At 40.7% G+C, this 17,986-nt stretch overlaps 3 protein-coding genes and 1 pseudogene across 3 annotated transcripts in view; 1 reads left to right on the top strand and 3 right to left on the bottom strand.

Annotated features, from left to right (window-relative positions):
* Positions 1-2,870, top strand: part of slit2 (slit guidance ligand 2) — a 93,179-nt gene extending 90,309 nt beyond the window's left edge. The window contains exon 36 of the mRNA XM_022758483.1: positions 293-2,870. Within this exon, the coding sequence (XP_022614204.1) occupies positions 293-549 (257 nt within the window). The 3' untranslated portion in view covers positions 550-2,870. The remainder of the gene's footprint in view (positions 1-292) is intronic.
* On the bottom strand, positions 948-9,664 carry LOC111231394 (intelectin-like). Its single transcript, XM_022758469.1, has 5 exons — positions 9,656-9,664; positions 4,600-4,723; positions 4,446-4,537; positions 3,978-4,115; positions 948-1,061 (listed from the first exon to the last, which is right to left on the bottom strand). The coding sequence occupies exons 1-5, from the start codon at positions 9,662-9,664 to the stop codon at positions 948-950; spliced, it is 477 nt and encodes a 158-aa protein (XP_022614190.1).
* Positions 9,665-13,139: 3,475 nt separating this feature from the next.
* Positions 13,140-14,519, bottom strand: LOC111231393 (D(1) dopamine receptor-like). The gene is made up of 2 exons (XM_022758468.1): positions 13,788-14,519; positions 13,140-13,685 (listed from the first exon to the last, which is right to left on the bottom strand). The coding sequence occupies exons 1-2, from the start codon at positions 14,517-14,519 to the stop codon at positions 13,140-13,142; spliced, it is 1,278 nt and encodes a 425-aa protein (XP_022614189.1).
* A 1,407-nt stretch (positions 14,520-15,926) lies between these two features.
* On the bottom strand, positions 15,927-17,720 carry LOC111231392 (annotated as a pseudogene).
* Between the last annotated feature and the right edge of the window lie 266 nt (positions 17,721-17,986).

Genomic DNA, 17,986 nt, shown 5'->3' with positions numbered 1-17,986 from the left:
TTCACTGCATGGAAACAGCCACAGATGGTTACCATAGACAAGCTCAGGGAAGCAGCTGTGCACTGCTCTTTATCAGAGGTGGGGGAGGATAACCAGACACACATTTGGCAACCCAACCAGTTCGTTCCTAATTTTTGGTGAAGACTAACTAGTTGGCAAAATGAATATCTGCTTAATTTCCCCACCTCCAGTTAAGAGCATTGCAGAGTTACTTCTCACATGTCCTTGCCGCTCCAGAACATCGGTAAAAGCTTGGGTAACTTGTAACCTTTCTGTTCGCTCATCCCTGCAGAGGTGGCCTGCCGAGGTGAACGGGTCCGAGATGTCTACCAGAGACAGCAAGGCTACGCGGCGTGCCAAACCCAGGAGAAGGTCTCCCGTCTAGAGTGTCGGGGCAGCTGCCCGGGGGGAGCAGAAGGACAGGGCACCTGCTGCACCCCCCTCCGCAGCAAACGCAGGAAATACACCTTCCAGTGCACTGACGGCTCTTCGTTTGTCCAGGAAGTAGAGAAAGTGGTCAAGTGCGGCTGTACAAAGTGCTCCTCATAAAAAAAAAGAAAAAAAAAAAGAAAGAAAAAAAAAGAGACAATACCCTTGGCAGATTTCCTCCTCTCCAGATATGTTCTGTGTTCCTGCCCGCCTTACTTGATCCTCGTCCCCCATTGTCCAAGATCCTGATTCTTCCTGAGAAACCCCTCCACCCTCTACAGTCCTCCCCCCCACCAACTCTGTTGTTTTTTTTTTTAAAAACCCTGAAAAAAGTCAAAAAAACAAGAGAAACAACTAAAAAAGAGTTTCTTTTCTTGTCAGTGCTGGACTGATGATTGATGCTTCCTCGGTGGGGATGTTGAATTGTATTGTAAAGTACAAAAACAGACTTATTTTTTATTATGAAGTGGAGAAAAAGACAAAAAAAAAAAAACACAAGCGTTGACTTTTCCTTACATCTACTTCTTTTTGTTGGTCATGATGACTCCAATGGTGTGCCACACTGTCTCTTCCCTGGAGGACTGACCGGTCACTGACGGCTGACCGCTTCCTGTAGACTTCCTGCTTCCTGTCTGTGAGTTGTGTGTTTTAGGAGTAACCTTAACTGGTAGTACCACAGACTCACCACTAGGAGGAGCTGCATTAAAGCATGGGAGAGGGCGGGCAGTGATAACCCCCTACAACACAAGAAACCACCACTGTAGTGTCCAGTCTCCCCTAACAGACCTCCTGAACCCTCTGAGACTGTGTGCACGATCCTACACACAGCTGTGCTCAAACTTGTGGTATTTTATACAGCTACTGAACAACACACAAACACACACACACACACATACATACTGTATGCTCTCACCTGTAGAAGAGTTAAACATATTACCTGCCAGGTTAAATACACTACTCTCTGTTTATCTACCCCCAGTCATGAATGACAAGTATTTATTGTATCATAAATACCTGTGCTTATTCAGTAGATCCCCCATGTATCAATCTGATTCTTTTAATATATATTAATTTATATTTGTCCTTATTTTTGTATTAAAAAGGCATAATCTGTCAAGATAGCTGAACTAACAAAATGGTGTCCTTTATTTTGGTTGAAGAGAAGTTGTTTTTTGATCACTGAAACTATTGTGCTTGCCAGAGACCTTAGTTACATTTTAATCTGCAAATGTGACGTGAAGACATTGTATATTTTTGTCGCGTTTCCTGAGAGTTTGTACTGTGCCATTACCAGAAGGTCTTTATATTAGAGTATAAATGTATAGATAATTTCCCTACCTATGTATTTCACACACAGATCTTGTGAGTAGCATTGACCCTAGAGGATGCTTAGAACTGTTTTTACCTTTTTAACAAATTTATGCTTTAAGAATACTGTGACTTTTTCTAAATGAAACTACTTTGTTAGCCCCTTGGTCTCCGATGTTAACATGTTGCTGCTAAGTTTTTGTACCGTAGACTTGGATCCTGATCTGTATGTTATATAGAACTTCCTGCTCCTACTGTACGGGGGGCACCTTGTGTAACAGATAAATATGTTCCCCCCACCTCTACACATGTGCATTGTGCTTTATATTCCCCCCCCTTCTCCATCCCCAGACTAATGTCAGTTCCCTGACTGATGTTTGTTTATTAAACACAATATTTACCTCACACTTCTCACCTTTGCCTTTTTTGTCACACTAAGAGGTCCATGTCAGAAATGTTCCCCCATGACATACTGAGGAGAAGGATTAATAAAGTTTTGAAGCACAACAGAAATCTTCCATTATTCTTATAAATGGAGAATATGGCACTGTACTTTGTGAAATTTATCTTCATCCTCAACTTTCCCCTTTTCTGTCACTGATCGAAGACTTTGGCTAATCCTATATGCTCTTCCACACTTAGTATTTGTGAGCAATTTTGGAGCATGCACATACAGTAAGTGTAAGACCAGCTTTGTCTAGTCCCACTATATTAAAGTTTAAGTCTGATGATATTCTATATTTTTCTACCCATCTACAAAAAGACCAAACCCAGCAATTTACTGATTATACCAACAAAAACAGTCATATTACCTAAACATTTGTTGTAAGGTGATACTCTGTAAGTTAGATATCTATCATGGAGGCAACAGCTATTTATATATTTCTATGTAACTCTGGTCGTATTCTGTGCTCCTTATTGTCAATAAACCCCTTGAAAAAAAAAAGACAATGAATGAATTGATTAGACAGCAAGTATTATCTCTGTACCCAAAGCATGATATACTTTACTCCTGTGTACCACTGTCCTACTAAACCTACTAAAAACACATCAATAAGGTCCACTGTCTTATTGACTGACATGTTCCTTCATCTGACATACATGTGTATTAATCCGCAGCTGAAAGTCCCAAACAAATGCACTATTTGATTGTGTTTAAGTAACATTTCCAAAAAGGAAAATGGAAATTATTTTGCTTTTTATTAATAAACAACTATGTATATATTGATGTACTGTATCCTATTGTATATACTGTTATTAAAAAATGACATCTTCATTTGGAACAAATTGTAGTCACAGACAGAGTGGGAAAGTTTGCATTGTAATGCATTGCTCATTTGGTCTTTTACTGGGATTGGTTGACAATTATATGTAAATTTATGCCCAAAATTATTAACATTTTTCAGGAAACCAGCTCTAAACCAGCCTCACTATGAAACTGAAGGTGTGCCCAGCAGAGTTAAGATCTTTGTGGGTCACTCAGGCACACAGGACACCACAGATCAAAGGTCAGACAGACAGCCACAGTTCTGAGGTGGGGGTCCTGAAAGAGGATGCCAAAGCTTGTGGTTCTGAGCAGCTGCAAATGCACATGCAGGAAATAAATACACTCTCAGCTAAAATACCTTTCAACAAACAGTCCCTCCAGAGGTTAGAGGTTAAGATGGTGACCAGGAACTGCAACTCCCTGGTCCACATCCGACAAGAAACCAGCTTTGTTACATCTCTGTCTCCTTCATTTCATACCATCTTTCTATTGTCTGTATTAGAGGTATAAAGATCCTCAAAACCACATAGAAAAAGAAAAAAAAATCCTTTAACAATGCCTATGCAGTTCTATGACGCCACCTGCTGTTGTGCATCTTAATTACAAATGACACTTTTACTGTAATATCAGGCCTGTTCTTTATGATCAAACACAAAAGCAGAAGCACATGGATCATCATCTGTAACATGCTGTAATAAAGAATACACAAATAAATCTGAACTGGCATCTAAAAGGCTACAACTGGGATTGTTGTGATGTAAACTAGTGTAGTATAAACTGCATGTTCAAATAAACCTCTCAGCAGTAGAACAGTAAAGGAGCAGCCTCACTCATCTCTTTGGATGCACTCCAGCCTTGTGACCTTGCCAGTCTGTCCAAGTCCAAGGACGGCAGGTCTCCTCACTGAACAGGGGGGAAATATCCACCTTCTCCTATACAGTAGTGCAGACACATACAAACAGGATTAGTTTACCATGTAGCATTTGCTCTGTTGACTGACAGAACCCATGGCTGCATGTTCATTGTTTATTACTCTGAATGTGATGGCACCTGGTTCAAATTCCACTTTTGAAAAGGCAAAATAAAACATAATGCACTTTTCAAATGCTACCTTGATTACAACAGCATTTCATTCTTGCTGATATTGTTGCATCTATCATTAATATATTCACCAGTTTCAGCTTCTTACCCATTTTATAATTCAAAGTTCATCCGTATTTGTGATAAATTTCAATACAGTACACATTTTTCAGAAAATGTAATAAAATTTTTCATTAGACATGAATGGCCCCAAGCACCAATCCAGAATGATATTCACATCCATCCATGATGATGAAAAACTCTTTATTATCTCCATTTCCCTCTTGCTACATGTGTTTTTTGTCCTTTTGAATTGGGTCCATAAGTTTCTAGTAGACTTTCCGTCTCCATGGATATATACAATGGGAATAGCTGGCCGTCTGTTGCAGCACGAGCCAACGTTGTATCTCATTGGATATTGCTGGATGAATGTATGTATTTTTGTTATATTCTCTACCTTATATGTATTGATTAAGTTTTACAACTAAGTTACCCTGAAGCACGTCTGCACAGACGTAGAAAACAGTTGTCAGTGTGGTAGAAGAGGATGGCCGCCAGGTTCCAGTGCTCCAATGGGAAATTGTTGAGAACATGCCACAGAGACATGTCTTCTGCTACTATATCATAGTAACCTGGATTCTGTAAAAGTGCACACACCACTGCCGCTATCCTAAGCTTATCTAGATACTTTTCTCTGACTACCTGTGGCATGTAGTTTTATTGCGGCTGCAATAGTATACTGTGGCCTACCTTCACTCAGACACAAGTGAGAGATCTACAGTCCAATACCAATGTCCACCCTCACAGACTCACAAACTTGAAGGTGTGTTCCTGGTAAGTTCATAAGGGCTTAGTGCTGTCCCACTGACAAACAATTGAGGTCATGAGGGTTCTCCAGCAGACACTTTGAGCCCTTTATGTGTACTTTACGTAAGTCTGCATTTCTGCAGACTTTGCCTGAAGGAATTACCCAAGTTTGTAGCTTTGAGAAATGGCAAACAATTGCCATAAAACGCAAGAAATAATAAGATAGAAGAACGGTTAACAAACAAGCATGAAAGGAACGAAGCCTAATGTTAGCATTACAAGACAGTATATGACAGTATAAACACAGAGCTCACTGGTGATTCAGAGCCAGAACCAGAACATTGGTATTGGGCTGCAGTTATTTGTCCTATGATGACATGATGATGAATTCCAAATATCTAAATTGGATCAGTTCTGACCCAACAAACAGGGAGCAAAGGGAAGGAATAAAAAAGTCCCAAACCCACAATTGAATGCATATGTTTTGGCATCATTAAGGTAACTGATATAAGTACTATCCCGTAACTCTTTATACCATTGTGAGCCCTTGCAGCCTCTCACAGTCAATCAGTCAGCAGGTGACGTCAATTAAGTCTGTGAGGGTTCAGGGTTCAGGGCTTAGGGTTTAGGCGGGACATTGAGATTGGGCCTACTTCTCATGACACTTCACACACAGGTTACCCACAAGGCACCTGTCCTTAAAGGGAAAAGCTGGGACGCTAACACCGATTTGGAGAGCCCCTCAAGCTGCTGAAGAGCTCCAGTTTGACTCGGAACTGGCTTTTCTTCTCCTCATTGTGTAAGTAACTTGGTGGCTTCATCATTTTACATGTCTGTTTTCATTAGTGACCGGCTACAGAAGGCTTGCAAACGTTAGCTAACTTTGCTGTTAGCAATATTATGAATGTGTCTGGCAAATGCTGCAATCGCTGGCTGGCTTACTGGAGTTTATCATGGCAATGCTAGCGTGGGCTAATGTTGTGGCTAGATTGTTTTTGTTGACTCTCGTGTACACAGGGAAACTTTATTCAGTCTTGTGTGACTTTATGTGTGTTTAGTGGTTGTTTTCACTGTGCTTAGTAACATCTTGCTGACTGAGTACGTGAAGGGAGGGAGGGTTGAGTGCAACATCTCGTGGCAGTGTCGATCGCTTACACAACCTAAGTCTGTAACGGTCTGTAAGTTTGTTGACATAGTAACGGTAACAATACCAACGATCCTGCCCCTCTTAAGATTTTATATTTGGCTTAAGTAGTAAAGAAGTAAACAGCTCTGCATTAGAAAACAGATGTTATTAGGTTTTGTTTTACTAACAATTAGTTGCAACAATGAACAATAGTCAGGTAGTGGGGGAAACAAACCCTTGTGTGCTTTATACACGCTCAATATCTGTCACCATAATCACTTTAATATCTGAACAAGTTTCCTCCATGGCCTGAAGAGGTGAACGGAGTTGTAGGGGTCTTGGTCATAGATGTTCCTCTCCCTTGTCTTTCTTTTGGTAACAGATCCTTCTTCATCAATAAAGATGAGTTCACGAGTGTGCTAGAAAACAAGAAAACCTGAACAAAATTCAAATTTTTAAAAATATTTTATCATTTGTTTCACCTCTATTATATACAAAATTGTAACCCCCATGTTAAATTCTGTCCTGGGTTGAACGATGTCTTCTTTGCACGTGAAAAAAGGATCTTTATTCAATTGACAGAGGAAGTTATGCTCACACAATACTTGTGAGCAAATTTTGCAGTTTAAGCCAGGCTGACAGCAAGTCCTGAACACTGTAAGTGCCTGCCAGTGGTCATTAACCTCAACTTCAGCATGTTATTTTTTTTACTGTTGCCAGATTTTGGACTGTCCTTGATGGGATGCTGCTGTTTCCTGTGTCGTGGAGTAATGAACTACATGTAATGAAATGAGTATTTTAACTACATTTTGCAGTAGCCTGCTTGTAGTTCAGTTACATTTGTATGTGCATAGGGAGTCATGCAGTTAAATTACTTTTTTTGCCATTTTTGTGTAGTTAACTACTGAAACTAGTTTTGGCCCATTAAATGAAAGGATTGATTTTTTTTATTTTACCATTGCTTTTCTACTGTAATTGAACCCACCTTGATCAGCCCTGCCCCGTTTTTCTTTCATCCTGACCTATGTGAAGACATACCCAGGTAATGCATTTGTCAGGCAGTCCACACCACATACTTGACCTTTGTGAAGTGCATGTGCAAAAGACAAGGGCGGGCGTTGCTCAATGGTCACACAGCTACAACATCATCATGGATAAACCTCCTGAATCTCAGCCTGAGGAAGACTCACCAAGCAATAATTGTTTACAAAACCAAAACTGACATTCCTTGCACTTTCCCATGAGCAATTTATTTTTGGTTTATGTATGACCTGTGAACAAGCAGGCACTCTTAAACTCTTTGACTGAGAAACTGTTTTATATGGAAAAGGTTGTACAGGTTCTTTATAGTTTTGTTTTCTCAAAAGGTGCACTTGCACCAACACAGGTTTTTGTGTTATTGAACTTTATTAAATAAATCCTGTAATACAACTTGCATGTAATATCTGATCACTACCACTAGATTTCACTGTCCTCTCGAACGTAACAGGATTGTTTTCTGACCAGTAAAGCACAAACCATGACAACTCTTTTCCTCTCTGTCTCTCTCGCTCTATCTCTCTGATCTATTTTTAGGGGGTAAAGGGACACTGTGAGAGCGGAGTGGCAGGCTTTCTGACGCCTCCTCGCACTAATAATTCAGCTGCTTCACGCAGCAGCAGGAATGAAAACCAGCAGCCAGCTGTGCTCTCCCAGCAGCACCGACCACATGTGGCTATCTGAAGGAAATTTTCACTTCTTATTAATAAATAATTGGGATAATTAACTCTGGCTTTTTCCTGCCCTTTCATGTGTTTCACCATATCTTTTTTTCAGAGCTACTTTTTTCCATTCAGTTTTTTCTTTGTCTTACCCCATGTAGAAACAAGGTTAAAACAAAAATTTTAACTTTCTACAATGGACAGTATTAACTATTATAAACTTTGCAATGGATTTTCCCAATAATGGTTGTTTTAATAAGTTGTAATATGTTAATATAAAATGGATATATGTAGGCCTACAATGTGTTGTTTTAGAATTATTTAGAAAACAACATAACTTTGACTGATTTGTCTCTATATTTGTATTTTATAGCTGTTTTAAGGTCAGTTAGAGTTCTGATGTCTGCCAAGCCAAGAGTCTCTTGAAAACCAAAGTATAGTGTATGTTGGACATGTCCTCAATCAGGTCAAACATCTCAGTGTGCTGCATTACATAATACTTATATGGTTTAGATGTTCAGCAACTTCATTTGGAGGTATCTCAAATGTAGTGGATATGGTTGTTAATGTGCTACATAACCAATAACCTCTGTAGCTTTATACTATATAAGTAAAATATTATTAAATTAACTTGATAAAGTGATTATTAACTTGATACATTCTAAAATGACTATTGGAAGAAAAAGACCTGATATCCTGTGTTTTTAAGATTCAAGAAACAAGAAAGTAAGGTATGCATGTATAACCTGTAAATTAATATTCATACATATATGACATTTATTGGTTAAATCTAGGCCACTAAGTTTCTCTGCGGAGTCGAATTTTAAACATTGCAGTTTTAGTGGATGAGAGCAATGAATATTGATGACCATTAAAGTAGACACTGGGTTTGAAGAGGTTAATTATTGTGTAACTGTTTTTGTCTTATTTTTGGTTTAGCTGTAACCTTTTTATGAACCTGCATTTCCCCTGACCCTAAAAATCTCCATATTTCTCTCTTGAATTCTCATGTATCTTCTGTCGTCTTTTATAGTTCACACTCTCTCGAACACACACACACACACAGACACTCTCTCCCTCCCTCCCCCCCGCCTCTCCTTTTTCCTTTCTCAGTCTTGTCCGGTTTGCTCATCTTATCTGACCTAATTCATTTTTCTGCCAGAAATAATTCAGATTCATTGACTTAAATACACACACTCATAAATAAAACATACAAACACAAAGTGTTCAGTTTTCAGACATGCTCTGACCGTTCTTAAACATAAAGGATTTCATCATTTATATAAGAGGACTAAATCTGTGTAAAATGTTCTTCATATATCTCCAGTAATGCTGAGACCGGGGACGTCTCCCTCTGGAGAACCAGGATTATTGCAGGAAACGCAGCAACAACCTGATCCCATGTCCCCAAAGAGACCAGAGAGGATTAGGTCTTTCACATGGAAAGACTTCACAAACTGGATCAAAGGAGAAAAGACAGTCTGTGTGAGGTAAAGCAAATCCATTAGCCAATATCTATGTGTATGACATATAAAGGGACACTACATCCATTATGATGCTTGCAAGGATATGTGTTCTTTAAACAACCTTTATATGTGTTCAGTAAAATTATAGATCCTAAAAGCAGTGCTTTCCAAATTCCAGTGGGTCTACGAGATCGTCACAAGATGATTCATGGTAAAAGAAAATACATTATTCTGCTACAAAAAATTGTATTCATTTTTTGGACATTGATTTGCTTTTTTGTGAAATCTGAGTTTGATCTCTTTAGCCTTGTAACAGGTTTTCAAGTGAGACAACTAGAGTAACCTGTGAGGAGGGGTCACAAGACACTGTCTGTGATCTTGTCCATTGGCCAATGCATGATAGTTAATAGGCTGCTGATAACTGATTCTTCTCACCTCTTTCTGAAACTCCTTCTCAATCTGTATGTCTTACCTGCGGCATCGAGGGCTCATTTGACTCTCGCACATTCAAGGTGGGTAGATGTAGCCCATTAAAGCATCCCCAGGTGGACACAACTACCCTGGGAGGCACATTAATGCAGTGAGCTCCTTTTGGACCACATGAGAATGAGATGGAAACAGAATGAAATAAAGGCAGTCATTAGTCAGTCAATATTAATAGGTGTAATCACTTTTTCATTCCTCAGAGAAAAGACCCCTGCACACTTTCTCTCTGAACTGCGCTTCAGTCAGGCCTGTAATGACTTTTCTCACTCAGTAACCTACATGCAACTTCTGTAAATGGGAGACACGCTTTTAAAAATTCATTTGACCTCTGTTTTATTAATCTTCTTTGGTATGGTGACTATTCTTACATACAGTTGGAGACGCCTACAGCCGATGGATGTTCTATGTAGGTTACAAGCCCATTACACAGCGAATACCATAAGGCTGCACACACACTTCCCATCTGGAAACAATTGTACAGTATACTGTACCATCTCTGTGTCTTTCTGCTCTTGCATAATCAGAATAAACACAGACACAAACATGTTATCACTGGTGCCTAATACAGATCATACATTTGTTAACTGTATATGTTTTGAGTAAAAATAAAAAATATGACTTTTTATTTGTTGCTGCACTGATCCATAATATGTGTAATTTAAGGAAATAGTTTGACATTTTGGGAAATACAATTATTTGCTTTATTGCCAAGAGTTGGATGGTAACAAAAAACTACTAAAGAACTACTAAAGTTTCCCAATTAACAAGTAATAGTTGGCTCATTTAATTGCTTCAAAAACCCAAGTGAAAAAAATAATTTCCTGGAGTCTGCTGGTTTCTTAGCAAGTGCTCTCAAAAGCTTTGCACCTAATCCCCTGTAAAGCCAAAAATGATATAATGAGTTGGGTGGATTTTGTTACCTTTGGACAGAGCCTTGATAGCTATTTCTCCCTGCTTCCAGTCTTTATGCTAAGCTAATTGTTGTAATTATTGTACAGACATGATATTGGTATCAGGCTTCTCAACTAAAGCTGTAATTATGCTTCTCCAAAAATACATGTAAATATCTCTGTGAACCTGCGCAGTGTGTTACGGATAACAGTGGTGGCTCGCAGAGGGGCCAACACACACTTCCCAAATCTCATCAACACACTCTGCAGACCTGCATGTTAAGCAAGCTGATTGTTTGATTAAACTGTCGGAAGGAGGTGGGTTCTAAACATAGACGAAAAACAAATCTAAAGCAACTAATTGTATGTAATTTGTGTTAAAAGAAGCAGCGACGCAAACATATGCAAACGACCCCTCTGCATGTTTGCTTAGGTGTAGCCTAGGCAAGTATAATTCTAACTTGACTCTTGGTATTAAAGCAAATAAGTGTACTTTAGAAAATGTCAAAGTATTGCTTTAAAGGTGCCATATGTCAGTTTTCTCTGCTGCATGGTGATGGTTGCTAGCCAAGAGCTTCAACCGTTGTTGAATTGACAAGATAAGAGGTTAGAATACGTCCTGTGATCAGTACTATCCCTTCATCCGCTCATGCTGAACTGAGAACAGACTGGATGCTCGTGACTCAATAGGCTACGATGGGACAGGCTAGGGCTGGTTAGCATGCTAACGTCAGTACAAGTACAGAAGAGAGATAAGAAGAGATAAAAGTTAGCATTGGTGCTGCTTTCCGACAGTGGAGACAGTTCTGGTGGGTAAAGAAATTAAGTTTGAGGATAATTGCAACGTTTTCTAGACTGGTGAGTTTACAGCTGCTGTTAATGTTAACATTGGCTATGCAGCGATACAAAAAACTTACATATAGCACCTTTTTAAAAGTGAAGCTACAGCCAGTAGCTGCTTAGCTTAACAGCTACAACAGCTAGCTTGTTCAGTCCAAAGGTAACAAAATCTGCCTACAGATCATAATTAGCAAGTTGTATCTCATTTGTATGAAAACCAAAGTGTAAAAAATGGTAATTTCTTGTGTTACTGGAGGTTATGTGTCAAACTATTTCCTTACTTTCAGACAGAGCCAGCTGCTGGTTGTAGCTTCATATTTAGCGTATAGGCATGAGAGGGACATCAGTCTGCTCATCTAACTCTCAACAAAAATGCAAATAAGTGTATTTACCAACAGAACTATTTCTCTCAATCTTAATATAATCAATCTCAATCAACTCCAACAAAATATTTGCAGCTCAGGATAAGCTCATAATTGTTGTTGACTCCATTAAGGCTCATGGCTCCTTGAGGTTATAACACACGCTTTCATTTTTAACACTAACAAGGAAGTCTCATTAAACAACAATGATCAGATGTTAATCTGTAGAAAGTTCATCACGGAGCAGGATATGAAGCTGCGTCAGCGTCACTGCATAGACAATAATCACATCCTGTATTTTTGAGGGTTGTCACCATAAAAGCTTCTGTGTTCTCACTGGTCAGGGCATCTTTCACAGGAACAACCTTTACAAATTATTCATGTTTGTTTCTTTCAGGAGATAGAGGGGGGAAACAGAGTGCACACTGCATTCACCAAGATGCACAGCTGACGGGTGCTAATGTGAGTTACTTACATAATCCCATTTCTAGAGATTCAGAGAAATCCTGACCTCTGGTAACTCTCTCTTCATGATGGGGAAAGAGAGAGTGAGCAAAGCCAACGACGTGGCCTTGAATGGCCATATACTGCAAAACCCTGTCCCTGGTAGATCTAACATTCCGTGTTTTTCATGTAAAAGTGGGTGAGATAATTTCACTTGTTTGCTGATAAATTTCATCTGAGAATTTTCCTGAAATTACTTCAGCAATGTGAATTTAAGGTGTTTTATCATCCATGTACAACATCTATTCTAATCTAACACAGAGTAAGAAAACTATACACCTGCCCCATCTTGCTTGAAGCCCATACAGGCATCTGCCTTACTCCTTTTTGTCATATGTGACTGCTTCTCAAATAAGTAACACATACAGGAATAATGAAGTTGCTTTTCCACTTGATTTAACTGAGGCTACAGAAAAATAATTGTAAATCCTGCTGAACAACACTCCTTGCTTAATCTTGCTGTAGGGTCTCACTATATTTACCCAGATCTCATCTGTCCATCTTAAGAAAAAAGAGAGGTAGTCCTCACTGAAATTTTCAGTCTGGCAATAAATTTTATGACCCACAACCCATAAAATCTTTGTTGGGTATAAACAAAAATGAATCTATAAAAAGCCTATAGATAAATAGGAAGTGACAACTCCACCTACAATTACCCCAAATTCATGAAAACACATCCTCAAGAAAAAAAAGGACATTATGTGTTTTTCATATGCATTGTAAAATATGAATAATAGCTGTTTCTGTCAGGAGACCCAAGGTGGAGTTGTCATTTTTGTCTGTATTGGCTTTTTTGTTTGTCCCACAACTACACTTGGGGTTGGATGTGCACACCATCCACCTTCTTTGCATATTTGACCGGCTCCCTGACCCCTCATATCGGTATCTGCGTCAGTCTGTCCTTGTCGTTGCTTTCCTCGGTGTCCGTCACCTGCTCCGAGGTTGTCCCTCTGTGGTAACACACAGTCACCGTGGTGTTCCCGCTGTCCTGACTTCCCCTGGTGTTCGTGGCGCAGGAGACGCCCAGCGTTACATTCAGCGGGCTCTCCTGCTTCAGGTTCCCGGCTTCGTTGCTCGCCATCACTGTCTCCACCGCTGCGCTCACAGCCGCCCAGCAGCCTCGTCCGCGGCAGCGCAACAGGCGCAGAAAGGCGTCTCTAAAATCCGCGTTAAACGCATAGATGACCGGGTTGAGAGATGAATTGCTCCAACCGATCCATACAAAGACATCAAAGGTTTTTTCACTGACGCAGTGAGGGCCCCGCTGTGCCCCCGGTACCCCTGGTCCAGGGCAGAAGGGCAGAGCGCAGTTCAGGATAAAGAATGGCAACCAGCAGCAGACAAAAACACCCATGATGATGCTCAGAGTTTTGAGGACTTTTGTCTCTTTTCTGATGGAGACTTTGAGCTCCCGGTGTGACTGATTAGTGCGTTGAGAAACTGAATGTAGACTGATATGAGACTGATATGAGTTGGCACTGATTTCCGTGCACAGGTGAGGAAATACTAGTTCAGGGCTTACATTCGACCTACAACTCTGCGCGTGCTCCGCCGCACGCTCCAGGGAGGATATCATGCGGATCTGCATCTGGGCTATCCGGTAGATGCGGGTGTATGTGACAATCATGATGGCCACGGGGATGTAGAAGCTGATGAGGGAGGAGGAGATGGCGTACGTGCGGCTCAGGCTGGAGTCACAGCTCCCATCAATGCTCTCACCGTGAAGCGCCAAATCTTCCCCACCTGGTTCACCGATCTCCGCCCTGTGCCAGTTCAGCTGCACGGGAACGAAGGAGATGACAACGGACACCGTCCAGGTCACGCCGATCATAACAGAAGCCACTTTCTTGTTCATGCTCCTCTCGTAGCGGAAAGGGCTGGAGATGGCCCAGTATCTGTCCACACTTATGACGCACAGGTTGAGGATGGAGGCCGTGGAGCACATGATGTCGCAGGCCAGCCAGGTCTTACAGAACCCGCCAAACGGCCAGAAACCGGCCACCTCAGCCACAGCCTTCCACGGCATCACGAGCACGGCGACCAGGAGGTCTGACAGAGCCAGGGACACGATGAAGATGTTGGTTACTTTGGCGCGCAGGTGCCGGTAGCGATAAACGGCTGCGCATACCGTGAAGTTGCCTAAAAGCGTCCAAATGATAAGCAGCGCCAGGACACAGCCCGTTAGAGCTCGGTGTGCCGGTAACTCCTCCCGGCTGCCAGCTCCTAACAGTGCCAAGCCGGTTGTGTTATTCATCGCCTGGTCCTGGGCTCGGCCATAAGTCAAATTGCAAGGACGAGATTGTTACGTACTCCTGCCATGAACTCCAAAAAGACGAGGGGCAAAATAGTCACCGGGAGCGTGGACCGCGCGTCCTGACTGCTCCGTGCTACTGCTCTGAGTGCAGAGCAGATTTACTGGGGACCACATGCACCACCAGCTGCTACTCACGGCTGACAACACAGCGCAGAGACGCACAGGGCAGAGAGAAGTTTCCCATCAGAGAGGAGACAACCGTGTCAAGCCATGATGTCTGTATTAATTTACTTTCACTCTGCATTACTGTTTTATGTCCCCTCTCTCATCCCAATGTTTTTGTCCCACTTGTCCTGATTCCCACTCTGCACGGGAAAAGACACGCCATTAGTGGCTCCATTGTAATTTAGGATTGACTTGCTAAAAGTGAGAAAGTGCTGTAAAAACACTGCCACATCAAAGAATAATAATGAGTCATTTTTATGAATACTGGATCTTTCACAACAAAGTTACAAGGTGCTTTACATTTCAGAACTGTAATGAAATAAAAAAGTTAAATAGGGGTACTGAAAAAGAAATACCCAACAATAGAAGAAAAAAGAGTGAAATAAACAAATAAAACAGATGATACTTACTTATTTAAGGGAAACACTACAAAGTAAGATGAAACAAGGTAGAGCAAACACAAACCCATCTACCCTGATATTTATCTACAATAAACTACATATAAATGCCACAGGCTGTGTAGTGTCTGACAAAAGACCTGTCTTTATTTCATTTGACTCATTCCTTGAACTTATCTTTTCTGTACGGGACCAGGTATTGGACTTATGATAATGCTATTGTTGCATTTTAATCTGCTTGTCAGTATTTTGTATTCCTAACTTTGCAATTTTCTGTTAATTTCACCAGCCATCCAAGGAGGAGAAGGTCTTATTAAATTATAGACCTATCCTTCTTTCTTGAGCACATAATATGCCACAGCTCTTGTTATTGATTATAGTATGTATTTATATGTGTGCACAATTCATATTGTCCAGTGTGATTTTGTTGGAGGCCATAAGCTGCTTGCTCCATTGCTACTAAATCTGTTACTTCTGCAAGAGTTCATCAGGATTACTGCCAGAAATACAGATGTAGTAAGGCACGTGTATTTGCTTTTACTTTGTATTCTTGAGTTGTTTTCGATACAAATAAACTTGACTAGACTTAATGAGTTTGCAGAAAAAAAACAGGCCTGATGTTAGCTTGATTTATAGTTTATTTTATTTTCAATTATTTTACTTCATTCATGCAACAAAAACTTTCTGGATTTGAACTTGCAAATTTGTGAGATTTCTTTAAAATCTCACAAGGGTACTTAACTACATGCAAAGTGTGTAATACATTGTTGCACTTTGTGGTGTTTTAGATGCCTTTTCGCCCTTTACAGGCAGGCGTGGTCTCCTTGTCCTCCTCCTCATCATCATCTTCCCCAGTGGCTCCCAGCAGACAGGTTTCAACCAGGGCCCTCATCACGGTGTAGGGGTCGCAGTTGGCAGCAGGACGTCTGTCCTCAAGGTACCCGCAGCCCATGAGGCTGACATGGCCAGGGATGCGAACACTAACATTACGAGGGGGTGGGCTGTAGAGAAGTCATGGAAAGTGCAGGTAGTGCTCTGACCCGTGAGGCGAACAATATTGTGTCAGCACCACCATGTGGATCGTGTGTGTGTGTGTGTGTGTGTGTGTGTGTGTGTGTGTGTGTGTGTGTGTGTGTGTGTGTGTGTGTGTGTGTGTGTGAGAGAGAGAGAGAGAGAGAGAGAGAGAGAGAGACTCCATGTTCTGAAACATACTTAAGTCCCCCTTCGCTCCTCATCTCCTTGGTGCTGAAGTTGATGTGACAGCCTGATGTGTAAATGTTTCCCTTAATGGGTTTAACATCCAAGGAGGCAACAACCCCAAAGTCTTCACAGACGCGGTGCAGAATGTAGCAGGCCATCCACAGTTGATCCCCCATTTCAGCCCCCTCACACGGGCCAACCTGGAACTCCCACTGCAAAGGAGACATTTGAGGATTTGTAATTAGTGTCCTTCATTCTGGTTGTGTGAACAATCACACAACAATGTCCTGGAGTGTAAATTGTGTGAGGCCTTGAAGTAATTTTTTTATTCATTGATCTACTCGCCATTTATTTTGGTCTTTATTGGGCCTTACAGTGTAGATACAGAAAGGAAATATGGGGAGAGGGAAATTATTTGCAAAGGTCCCGAGTCAGAATCAATTCAGGGACATTGAAGTTTTATGTTATGCTTCTTTACCACTGGACTAACAGGCACTAAATGAAACAATATTTTTAACACAATTTCTTTTCCTGTGCATATGAAACTCAAGTGATTAATTTAGGGCCTTTGTTGCATGTCATCCCCCTCCTCTCTCCACGTTTGTCTGTCCACTACTGAAAACAGTGTGACACTGTCACTCGTAGTGATGAACCTCCAGAGAATTAGCACCTGAATATACAGCTATGTTAAGTATTATGGAGGATAAAGTGAGTTTCTGCTCACTGTTTAGCTGCTCAGCCCACTGTTCTTGTTCACTTTCACCACTCTCAGCGTTTTCAGCTGCAGCTGGTTAGACTCAAATAAATGTATGAGCAAATCAAAAGTAGTAAAATAGTTTTTAATAAATTAATGTTGCTCATTTATTATTGAATATAAGCTCTGTCTGCGCTCCATGTATATGATGGTGGTAAAACAGTTCAAAACCAGTCAGACAACCTGTTCATACCTGGGAGGCAAAATCTTCTGCATTGGTGCCACAGACCTTGACACCAGCATATAGGCAGGCTCTGTAGTGACACAGTCTCTTCCATACACTTTGTTAATGCCCACAGCACAAGCCACTGGGAGTAGAACTAACACAAAACAAGAGTTGATGGGGAAACAGTTACAAATACAAAGCACAATAAGAATTTGAATCATTACTGCTATAATATTACATACTACATTTTTCAACTATAAAAATGAATTGTTAACACTCTTAATACGCAATATGTTTTTCTAGATCAATCCAATATTTTCATAATCACACCTCCTGTAGATTTTCTTTAGTTTCATCAATCCAGACTATGTCACCTGACACTCTGCAATGATGGCAAGCGACAGATAGTGCTTCTTGACTATCTTCTGAAGACTGAGGTTCTCGGAGATAGCAGACATGATGATTTTCTCCAGATTCTTGGAAACGCTTTTCTTCAAATAGAGCACTCCTTCTTACAAGAGCATTTGTTGCTAATGCACTTTCCATTCCTCCTAAAAAATATGGATATGTTCAAAAGCGTATAAAACGAGCTCAACGACCCTCCTATCCTAGCACCTAATGAATAGCTGTAGGGTCTCCCTCTATTTACCGGAGCTAATGTCATGTTATAGCAAATTTTAGCTTATTGTTTAACTGTCTTGCCTGCAACTTTACTGTTTGGGTT

The sequence above is a fragment of the Seriola dumerili genome, unplaced genomic scaffold, assembly GCF_002260705.1.
Source record: "Seriola dumerili isolate Sdu_G_001 unplaced genomic scaffold, Sdu_1.0 BDQW01000301.1, whole genome shotgun sequence".
In the NCBI taxonomy this organism is placed as follows: Eukaryota; Metazoa; Chordata; class Actinopteri; order Carangiformes; family Carangidae; genus Seriola; species Seriola dumerili.
Note: the sequence above shows the minus strand (reverse complement) of the source record. Positions and strands in the feature narration are given on the sequence as shown.

Bases quoted from the DNA above. Each gene is read 5' to 3' on its own strand.
- LOC111231394 (XM_022758469.1), bottom strand. The intron at 4,538-4,599 runs GTCTGTGCAGAC...CATATAAGGTAG, and splicing joins CACTGACAACTGTTTTCTAC to AGAATATAACAAAAATACAT. The intron at 4,116-4,445 runs GTATATATCCAT...GTTGTAATCAAG, and splicing joins GACGGCCAGCTATTCCCATT to GTAGCATTTGAAAAGTGCAT.
- LOC111231393 (XM_022758468.1), bottom strand. From the start codon at position 14,519: ATGAATAACACAACCGGCTTGGCACTGTTAGGAGCTGGCAGCCGGGAG. The intron at 13,686-13,787 runs GTAAGCCCTGAA...CGCACTAATCAG, and splicing joins CGCAGAGTTGTAGGTCGAAT to TCACACCGGGAGCTCAAAGT.